Source organism: Perca fluviatilis, chromosome 11 (genome assembly GCF_010015445.1).
Source record: "Perca fluviatilis chromosome 11, GENO_Pfluv_1.0, whole genome shotgun sequence".
NCBI classification, from domain to species: Eukaryota; Metazoa; Chordata; class Actinopteri; order Perciformes; family Percidae; genus Perca; species Perca fluviatilis.
In genome coordinates, this window is record NC_053122.1 from 34,787,168 (window position 1) to 34,798,683 (window position 11,516).

Consider the following 11,516-nt stretch of genomic DNA (forward strand, 5'->3'; position numbering starts at 1 on the left):
TCAAGACAAAAGCTTTTTATTTCATAACAAAAAAACAGAATACCAGTTTGAAGAAACATTAGGAAAATAACTTTTTTTACAACCAAGAGTCTACATCCAGGAAGCTGGACCATATACAATAGGTTGGTATAATAAATAGTCTTTTGGTCATCATTAATGAAACAAATCAACTTTTTAACAAATCAATCAAATATCAATACTTAACCATTTTTTGTTTTATAAAGAGAGGACTTTTCACTTTAATAAGGGCAGAAACAATATTACAAAACAAAAGGCAAAAGGTAAAATTTGTATGAAATAGATATTAGCTTTTCACATATTCCTACAGGCACTGTTGAACTGATTTGGCTGGTGCACTAACCCTAAAGGCAAAAAGGATTAGGGAGAGGAAATTGGTATAGATGCATTTCATAATCACAACTGAGCTTCATAAGCCTCTTAAAGGGATTGCGACATGAACTAGCAAAACCTCAAATAAAAATATGTTGTGTTAACTGTTATGTATTATAATACATCAGCTTTCATAATGAGATGAGATTGAAATTTAGGACACAGGGAATTTGAAAGAAAATAGAGTCACAAACAATTTCAGAAGACAAATCAAGTGATTCCCTCGAATTATAGAGGCTTTGGTTAGTTAGGAATCATTTTACCTGAGGATCATGTTAGAGGTGGTACAAATACCTTACAATACCCAGCATAGTTCACATTAAAAATAAAAGGTTTCCAGTTTCAGAGAAACTACGACATCTTCTGAATTCTTGGTTCAGATGCATTTCCCAAAAAGGCTCAAAGCTGTCATTTTTACATTTCAACAGTAAAACGTCATATACAGTTGACGATCTCGCTTTAAATCTGCTGTAATAGTGCATATTAATTCTGTCTAAATGACTTCCATGTCTGCCCTAAACTTATTCGATTTCTCTTTTATTCAATCAGAGCCTCTCTTGCAGCAGCTCTGCTCTCTTTTTATAATTCAGCCCTGGGATTTGTAAACACATTATAGAATTACAAAATGACATGACAAACAGGAGTCTTAACGTAATGCTGCGATACTGATCACCCTCTTCCTGCAGTGTTACTCTAGAAGCTGCAGTGTGACATCATACACACCATAAGTCTCCAATACATCATTAATTTACTGTGAATTAAAATGGATGCAGGACTTCTGGTACGTCTCCTCCATTTCTCTCTGAATTAAATCCTCATACAAGATACGGTTTAATGTTTTTTTTTATGCTGCTATCTTTACAGCATTGCATTCCAGTACCCCATCCAAACAACAAACAGTTTCATTTTCAGGAGCTTTAAACAGTGAAGTCCCTCAAAAAAACCTTTACATGTCTCCAAATTCATCCTTCTCTCCATCTCCTGATCACCCCTTATCTTCACACCAGCGCATAATCAAACTGTCCTCTGTCCAGCCCGTCCTTATGGTCCGTCCACGAGGATGACGGCATGCTGCTGTACGGGTCTAATAAGATACGGATGCAGCGAACAACCAGAAAGAGCAGCAGCAGAACGAGGAGGCCAACAAAACACAGGGCCGTTCCCTGCTCGGGGTGCCCTGCCGTGGGCTGCAGCACCGCCGGGCCCCTGGGGAAGCCGGGCGGAGCAGGAGAGGAGACTTCATAGTCCACAACCCAGTAGTTTGTGTCACTCATCGTGGAAGTGAGGGAATGTTTTGACGGTTCAAATTGTTTGCTGTGTAGGTTTTATTTTGCAGTCAGAAGAGATGAGGAACATGCATGGCTCTGCAGGGTCACCTTTGTTATAGCGAGTTTGATTTCTAAACCCAGAAGGAGATCACATGTTAAAAATTTGGCAGATGTCAACAGATTGAACTCGGCCACAGTGTTTCCCACAAGGCCACAGGGCAAAGAAATAGTTTCAGCAGATCTACCGCGGGGCAAATTAGTAGCGCAAATGAATAAGCCCTCTGGCGAGCCGAGCAGCAAGCCGAGGCATGCTCAGTGAGTGTTTCATTACAGTAGATCCCTCAAGAGTAGTCAACAATACAAAAGCCGAGGTCACGGCTTTAACTTCAAATCATCGGCACGATCCTCAGTTTATTTGTCCATTTGTGAAGTGTTATCCTGTAGCAGCCCTAGAGGGGCATTTATTGTGATTACAAAGTGCAAAGAAATCCCAATCGAGTGGCTGAAGATGATGTTCCATGGATCAATCAAAGGGCTTGCAGGTTGTAAATAAGCTGCGTTTCAGTTGGTCGTGTTGCAGTGAGTTGTCTATTTTCATCACCAGGAATGTCTTCATTTGGGGATTCAGTCATCAAGATACCTGAGGGGGGAGTGGGGGGGGGGATAAATGACAAGATTATGGCTGGGTTAAAATAATTCATTCTCCAATTAAAATTTATATTTATTTGAGTGATCTCATATCGATTAATAAAATCCCGAAATCGATCTTTAAATATATGCCTTTTCATCATGGATGTGTGGAATTGACCCCTGGTGCATTGTAAAAAATATTTGAGGGTTGCTTCTTGCTTGTACAATTTACAGCAGAAGTTCTCTGAGAGTCTTTTTATTATATCCAGGCAAAATTTGTATTGTAGTTTCTAATCTGAAATTTTCCTAACCTAATTGATGTTGAATCAAATCAGAAATGTAATGGAATCGGAACCTTGTGAATCGGAATCCAATGGATTCAGGGAATCATTGTGGATACCCAGCCCTAGACAAGATGCCATGTCAGTGAGGGAGTTTCCAGCGTGCAGAGGTGCCGAATGGAGGGAAAAGTCTGATTGATTCAGGGGGATCAGAGCTCGACAGGGGCCCTGGAACATATCAAGGATTATAGATTTTTAGGGCCCCGAGTAAGGCGTTTTCAAACCTAGCAGTACCCCTGCCAGAACACATACCAGTGAAAAAGAGACAAAACAGTCTTGTGTTAAAACTAAAAAAAAAAAAAATGACATTCCTCGTCTGATGTTCTAAAAAAATAACTGAGACCAGGCTGAAGCACTACGCCTCTCCTGAGCTCAGCCACAGCATAGTACAAGAGAAATAAATCAGACACTGATGATGGAAGAGAATAATGTAGAGCTAATCCTCAGAGAGTTGCACAGAAACACTCTCAGTAGGCTCTTTAATGGGTCGCGGAGTGGAGAGACATTTCCTGCTGTAGGTGCACTCCCCAGTCAGCAGATTCTATTCCAGGAGGCGTCATCTTCCTCCTTACCACTCCGCTGATCCTCACAAAGATACATTGATAGCTCCTCTGCTCTCCAGTTGATGGGACTAAAGGGCCAAGCGCAGCTTTAATAGGAGACTTGAAGACATAATGAAAAAAACTGCCTGCCTCAGTATCAATTATCAAATGGCCTGTGGTTACATCAGGCTGGACAGTTCAGGTAGCTGCGTGTATTGAAGGAAGCTAAATGAACAAGACTCAAGATCAATAGAAAGCCATGAAGTAGACACGAAGTTTACACAACAAGACAACACATTAGTCAGAGTCGGTCAGTGGAAACCACTCCCAACAAGGCTGCTAATGAAAACTGGAGAATACTAGTCGCGCAATGTGATGCTTGATGTGGTTTGATGACTAATACAACTAATACGATTTTCCACGAAAGACTGCATAACCTTCCTGCACGGAGGATTTTATACTTTTAGGATGTGACTGATTTTTATCTGCTGCCAGAAAACATGAAAGAAAATTATACAAGACTGGATTTTAAAGTTATTGCGTTTTTTCCCCCCTCCTAAATCCTTTTGAGTATCTGCACAGTCAAAATATACTTACAAGTTACGCAACACGACCAACATTTTTGCAGCTCACTGCAACTCTACTTGACAGTTTACTTTATGCTGCATTGGCAGAATATATAATAGGGGAGGGTTACATTAATTCAGCTCCATCTTAAATTTTTTAATCCAATGACCCTCCTGCTGTACAAGTCAGGAAGTAAAAAAAAAAAAAAAACTTTTTTAACATCACAAACGTCCTTATTCACAAGCAAACTCAGCAGATATGTGGGATTCAAAAAGTGACCAGGGAAGTTACTGTATGTGTTTTCAGGTCACTCATGAAGATATACAAACACCACAGAGCCCAGAACGAGGATAGAAAACCCGGTGACATTGAGGAGAAAAACAAATGCAGCTTTAAAGAATATAAAAGATTGAGCAACATCAATTTCATGGCTCATCAATCCTTATTGACACACCTGCTTTGGTTCCCGAGCAGCAGATAAATCACAGTGAACCTGACCACAGTGATTTACACATACAGAAAATAAAAGCCGTTCTGGAGCACAGTTGGAAGAAAAATGTGGACAAATCACTTTATTTAAAAACAGCAATAAATTAGAGTAAAGTAGATTTACGAAAGCCTCAGAAGCCGTGCCAATGACTTCGGAGGACAGAGCACATGCAGTGACATATGGCGTCCCACGTGGCTGTAATACCTGTAATACCTCCCATTCATACCTGTGGATTATGACAGCAGCTTTGAAAATGTCAAGGACTTCTCCAACTAAAAAGGGTGAAATGATGTCTAAAGTAAACCCTGCATGTAGGATCTGCCAGGCTAAACAGAGCCAAATCTCTATTAGTTGAAGCAATGTAGATCTAAAAATGTTAAATGAATAATCATGCAACGCTTGCATCCTCTTTTTAATCCCTGCTGGTAGTGATCTCTGACTATATCTCTCCAAAGACTTTCTGTAATTTGGTTTTATTCTTTTGATTAAAAAAGAAGAAATATTTCTTAAACACAGACATCAGAGGAATTAGTTCAAAGATGTAAAGACAGGCATTTTAAATATGTGTCTCACTGCTGTTAAAAGAAGGTGGAAGAAGCAGATGAACTCATTAAATGTTCTCCTTATAAAACTTCAGTTGTGACCAAGTGACATGTAAACTCCTCCACTGTATTCCAAACATGCAGGACATAAGATGGACATCATGCAGTGGGTGAATCTGCCTTTATATTGTGTAGATTTGCTCCAAGCACAAAATCAACTCTGCCCTGATACCGTGGGTACAGTTTAACATGTTGGTGCCTTATCATCGTCTATGAACTAAAGCATAATTAATAAAGCACATATAATATAATTATATTCCCTGTTTTATTGTGATACTGTGGCTGTGTCCATTGTACATACCTGGATCCCCCTGTCTAATTAAGGGAGAGATGTAAATATTGGTCTTTCTTTTAAAACATTGAATTGTAAGGGATTTTTGAACCAAGGATGTTTCCATTATTCCAATTGAATGGGACATGAAGTTACACAACAGCACAAAGTTATAGCCTGCAACCCATCCGGCCACGCATGCATGACGTTCACAGCTCCAGGCTGACTTCTTCATGCAAAAGTTCACACAATGACAAACTGGAGGACGATCACATTAAAGAACTTACTTCCCGGCTGTTGTCACAGATGAGTACATGTGATGGGAAACTTGGAGTGATGATCCAGCAGCAGCAGCACCAGCAGCCTCAGGAGCGGTTCAGCACCGCAGAAAGCTCCGGTCTCGCTGAGCCTGCACACGGAGCTCCAGGTCTGAACTCTGCAGCACCTCTGCTGCTGTGTCCGGAGCTTTAAGTCCTGCCCACTTATGACCGTCCCTGCATGGACTGCACACATCATCTGTTCGTTCGGAGCTCCGGGAACCGTGTGTGGCTTTTGCATTATGTAACAGGAGCACGTGGGCCAGGGCATGGACACTCAGGGGCCATGCAGCCAGTGTGAGTTCTATCTGTTTTATTCTTGTTTACTCCAAAATAATAACTCTAATTTTCTTAGAATGATCCTATACCAATAATAAAAAAAAAATTTGTACACCGAAAGGTGCAAAGAAAAACCATCTATTGTATGCAAGTATATTAATACTTTTACTTTTTGCTTATTTATAACTAGTTTCACAGTTTTAGTGTCACTTTGGGCTAAATTAATAAAAACAAATGGCGGTAGCATGGACTATACAATGTAGTTCTTATAATAGAGTTTGGGCCAAGATGTATGAGACAAATGTGATGGTGCCACTTGCATAAAATGTATTTGAACAGATAACTATGAAAAGGCCCCAAAATTAAGACATTTTAGAGATTTTAAACAATGTTGTTGTCTTTCGGTTGTGTTGGGGAGACTCACGACCTGAGTATTTTTTTTTTAATTGCTAGCTTTGGTTTGAAAATATGCATGGCTGAATTAACCTGCGATCAGGCCCTGGGGTAAGATTGAGCTTTGGGCCCCAACTGACCACCCTCCAGGTGTGGAATTTAGTGTAATTCTATTGAACACAAATTCATTTAGCAATAGCCTACCATGTGAACAGAGTAGAAAGTGCAGGTAGAACTGGAACTAAACTAGATCAGATTTTAGAACGAGATGTTGACGAGAAGTAGACAAAATTATAAGTGTACTAAAAATCCCTATTTGTTTTTATCTTTTTTTGGCACTTGCTTTCCACATCTACCTCCCCTGTCTTCACCACTGATTGGCTTTTGTTTCCACCCTAATTACCTGATTGAGTTCACCTGGTCACTCCTTATTTAAGACTGCACTCCCTCTCAGTCTTTCTCTTTTACACCTTCACATGGGGTGGCAGCTGTTAAGATGAGTTTTACTTTGTTTCTTGATAACATGTCTGATATTTGAATGGCAGCTTTATTTATCTAGTTACTTTATGATGCACATGTTAGAATATTGATTTTGTTAAGTTCTAATTTCCATTTGTTTCTCCCTAGATTCTCCAACCCATGTGTGTCTGTTATGTTATCCATTATCATTTGCCTCACCCCCTTTTGTTAAATAAATGTTCGTTGAATGGACTGAACTTCTTTGTGGCTCACTCATGCGTTCTGACCGATGCCCCATGACGATGGCAATCAACCTCCTAAAACTGAACCCTCCTTAACAATAGGAGCTTATCAGAGTTGATGGATTGATCATCATTGAATGATGATGAATTAATACTAATAGTGTGCTTTACAAAGGAAAACCTATAGTGTGCATGTGCTTGGCGAAAGGTATACAATGATTTAGTTATATCTTCCATCCGACTGCATTGCAAGTTTTGCTGAACCGCAAGAAAGGACATGATCAAAACAAGTGGGCCCACCTGACTGCACCTGTGGCTCAGCTCCAGATACTGACTGTGAGAAGTCATTAATTGGCACAATTAAAACTGTACAAACACGGGGACAGATTGTAATCCGTACACATCCATATCTCCCCTGCGTGAGGCCACATGGGATCTCCCTGTAGGTTTAATTACTAGTCAGTGGATTGTTACACTGTCCTGAAGGAGCTCCTAATCAAATCACAGCGAGCAGTGCTCCAGCAGGGCGCCCGCTGGAGTCCTCAGCCTGCAAGGTTATGAAATCCAACATTTCCATAGCTGTCCTTATTGTTACAGATGGTACGCTGAGGGGTAACTCTGTGGTCCAGGAAGCAGACGCAGGCCACCGCTACAGGATGTCTGGACCCTATGACAGCAGGTGAGTCTGAGTAATTAAAACCATGTGTGTGCAGGGCACTTGAGCCTTTGTTGCCCTTTGAAGCAGCCCTTCCTTTAAGACTACAGGCGCATCTCACCTCCTTCGGCTGGGATTGTCAGACTCTTATCTTAAAGCTATAGTGCATAGTTTCTGGGAATCTATTGCGAAGTAATGACAACAACACTGTTAGTGTTGGCACATCCACATGACGAAAGCCTTCGGTGATCGCAACCCTCCACGCAGTTGCTAGTAGCGTTTAATCATCAAATCAAGGAGGACACGGAGGACTAGAAAATTATGGACTCTTCAGAAGTGATAATTATCTTATTTTTAGGTCCTCTTTGTTTCCAAAGCTGAACGCTGCTGTTGTCCTTTCTCAGCGGCGACGTAAAACGCATCACTCAAGAGTTTTGTGGAGCTGGTAGGCTTAATTAGCTTTTTAGCAACTCATTTGGCAATAGCTTGAATGTAACAGACGTTCATTAAATAAAATAGTTGTGCACTATAGCTTTAACCAGGGCCAAAAACCTAAACTTGACCTTTTCCACTGTACAGTCTACTCTAACCTAGTCTCGCATTGCCAGACCTTCCTTCACAGTGCTGCGGAGGAGGGTCTGACTAGTCCACACAGAATTCAGGGATGAGAGAGAAACGTGCTCTGGTTTATGGGCATTTCTTTAAACCAATCACAATCGTCATGGGCGGCACTAAGTGCTGCACAGAGCCCCGATGCAGCTGCTAACCGCCTCGGGAAGGAACTTGTTTTGGTGGAACATGTGTACGTTCAAAGGTTGTTTTAGTCGTGCAACAGAAAACTCAGATTGGACAGATAGTCTAGCTAGCTGTCTGGATTTACCCTGCAGAGTTCTGAGGAGCAGTGGTCCACAGTCCTCATAAATCCACCGGAGTTTAGAATTCCAACACAAAAAGTTTAAAGGGGTGATAGAATGATTATATAGGGTATCAAAAAACTTTATAATATTTATTGTACATCACATGTAATAGTCTCTGGATGACTCCACAATATTAAAGTTTAAGCAACAAACCCTGATGGAACACTGGTGTGGAAATAAATAGAGACATCAACAAAGAATCAACCCAGGCAGGTACAGGTCAGAAGGGAGGCGGACACTCTATTTCCTGAAACACAACTCCAACCGTGAGAGATTTAAAGCAGGGTACGGTGATAGGGTCACAAATGGACCTATTAAACCCATGTACTACAAGTCTTGAAATATTATAGTTGAAGTGAAGTTCTTTAAAATTTACGCTGAGCTTCATTTCACACTGTTCCTTATGGTCTCCTAATGGGGTATGTAACATTAGTTGGGCTGAAAATGGCCTGGTTGATATTTTATTGGCCCTTATGCATCCCTGTGTTTTGGCCCATTTGTAACAAGAGCTTTTCTTCCAAATATGGTATGGTCATGAATATTTAGATGAGCTGCACGCTGCTTGGTTGAGCCTTAGCCAAGTACACACACATAGAGACGCGCGCTGATTGGTTGAGCGAATCCCCAATACACAGACATTAGAAACGCGACAGAATCTCATATTCCAGACACTGCAATGTTTCCTTACCAAATTCACTTCTGAGACTTTTTTATGCGAGAAATCAACTATATAAAGCTCAAATATGGGCCGTTTTACGAAAATGGATGGCTAATTGCAAATTTGGTAAAACTGTGTGTCGGAGTTCAGCTGCCTGTGTTGCTGCCTCGCCGCCCGGCCTGCCTTCCTCCACAGACCCCGGCTTGCTGTGAGCTCGATTGAGCTCCGGCACGGCTGCTGCAGCCCACAGCACCTCATACCTGCGCAAAGTCACCGTTTGGGCTAATGGACTAGCTACCAAACACCGCTGCCCTGACAGAGCTCCAGGGCCTGCATCTCCTCTCTTCCTGCTAGCTAAATGGCCCGTGTGTGAGAGCGCGGTCAGCGAGCTTGTTACACCAGCAATCTCTTACCACATGTTACACACATGTCACACCACTTAGCTATACAACATATACCTAAATGTCTTATAAAGCTAACAACGGTGTCCGATTTCAAGTTAATGAATATTTGTGAGCTGTAAGGGTTTCGTTAGCTGCGACTGTCCCTGCAATCCTATGTGTACAGATTGCGGCTAGTTAGCTTCATTTTTGGTCGTAATTCGAGTATATTTACAGTTTGAATTTCGTCACGCCACTTATACAACATCTAACTATATGTTTTATAAAGCTAACAACGGTGTCCGATTTCAAGTTAATGAATATTTGTGAATTCCAGAGGAATTCTAAGAGGAGGCTAGCTAGCTCTCATTGATAGAGCTCCATCCAGCCGCAGGCTCTATCAATGAGACTCATGGACAAGCGGCGTTTATTTTCCCAATCGTTTGTTTAAATAACTCAACACATTATAATTACACACATTATAAGATTAACTAGAATCTGTAGTAAGATAATGCTGGCGTAACAAGCTCGCTGACCGCGCTTTCACTCACATACACCGGGCATTTAGCTAGCTAGCAGGAAGAGAGGAGATGCAGGCCCTGGAGCTCTGTCAGAGCAGCGGCGTTTGGTAGTAGTCCATTAGCCCAAAACGGTGACTTTGCGCGGGTATGGAGTGCCGTGGGCTGCAGCAGCCGTGCCGGAGCTCAATCGAGCTCACAGCATGCCGGGGTCTGTGAAGGAAGGCAGGCCAGGCGGCGAGGCAGCAACACAGGCAGCACCAGTCTCTGAAGTCCGACACACAGTCGGAAAAAATTTGAAATTAGACATCAATTTTCGTAAAACGGCCCATATTTGACCTCTAAGTAGTTGTTTCTTATAGTTTCTCGCATAAAAAAGTCTCAGAAGTGAATTTAATGGTAAAATAGCATATGAACAATGTATACATTTTCTGAGATCTGCACGACCTAGATTCAGAAGACTAACAGATCTCAGGTCAGTTGTGTAGCCTATGCAAATGTTTGGGTGTGACCGTTCTCTTAATACACCCACGGCTGTGACAAAGATGATTTTGAGATGCTTACGTAAGCAACTAGCTTTGTTGAGATTCGCCCGTTTTCAGCGGCAGTTTCAAAATATGAGATTTTCATAGTAAAGGGGTGTCAATGGGATTTTGAGCTCATATGTATGTCCTATTTACCCACCGAACTGTCGTTATTCAACTATGACAGGGTAAAATCGGCTTTGCATTCTATCACCCCTTTAAGGTAACGGACATCTGGCCGAAAAGGACATCCCGCAGAATTTCCGGCGGCAACGGAGCAATCCTGGAAGTGGAACGTCGTGGATATAGAGTAACTCTAACCTAAACGTGTTTGGTACAACTCACTGTGGAAAGTGATGCCTGATACCTTCCTAAGTATTACCAAGACTGCGATCCAAATCACATACTTTTTGTACTTTCTACTGCACTGCAGCTGCCCTTACAAAGTGGGTACTTTTGCTTGCAATATGCATACAGTTGATACATACTTTGTCATACATTGCACCCTAAACTTTGACCATCCTGCTCATCCGTCGTAGGCTTCTGTCCATGAGCTGTCATCTGTCTGTGCTCTCTTTGCGGTTCAGTCGATGTAATGCATCTTCTGCAGCGCAAAGGATTGTGGGTCAGAATAGCCAAAAAAGCATGCTGGCTTGAATACTGCAAAATGTGACCAGATGCAGTAGGACATCCTGGTTACCAATGCATACTGCATTTGAGATATGTATTGGGACATGCTAAATCTTTTTCTGGCTTACTGGATAGTATGGTAGTATGGGTATTGGTTATATTTAACCCTTTCTGTCAGTATGCTCTAGTAATGATCATTTGACAGGATTACATGAATAGTTTGATATTTTGGGTTAAGTTAATTTGCTTTCTTGCAGAGAGTTGGATGAGGAGATTGATTCCACTCTTATATCTGGTCGCTGTATGTAGCCGGTTAGCTTAGCTTAACATAGAAGCTGGAATCAGGGGGAAGTATCTGCTGTTTGCCTGGCAACCTCACGATGAGGTGTAAGCATTTTAGAATACTGGTCATACACAAGTGACATATTACATGAATATATTTC

General features: G+C 41.6%; 1 protein-coding gene and 1 long non-coding RNA gene across 2 annotated transcripts; one reads left to right on the forward strand and one right to left on the reverse strand.

Annotated features, from left to right (window-relative positions):
* Positions 1-5,600, reverse strand: LOC120568808 (cortexin-1). The gene is made up of 2 exons (XM_039816519.1): positions 5,389-5,600; positions 1-2,298 (listed from the first exon to the last, which is right to left on the reverse strand). The coding sequence occupies exon 2, from the start codon at positions 1,662-1,664 to the stop codon at positions 1,389-1,391; it is 276 nt and encodes a 91-aa protein (XP_039672453.1). The 5' UTR covers positions 1,665-2,298; positions 5,389-5,600; the 3' UTR covers positions 1-1,388.
* LOC120568810 lies at positions 5,591-10,680 on the forward strand. The gene is made up of 3 exons (XR_005640792.1): positions 5,591-5,715; positions 7,389-7,470; positions 10,667-10,680. It is a non-coding gene; the product is annotated as an uncharacterized LOC120568810 (long non-coding RNA).
* The last annotated feature ends 836 nt before the right edge of the window (positions 10,681-11,516 follow it).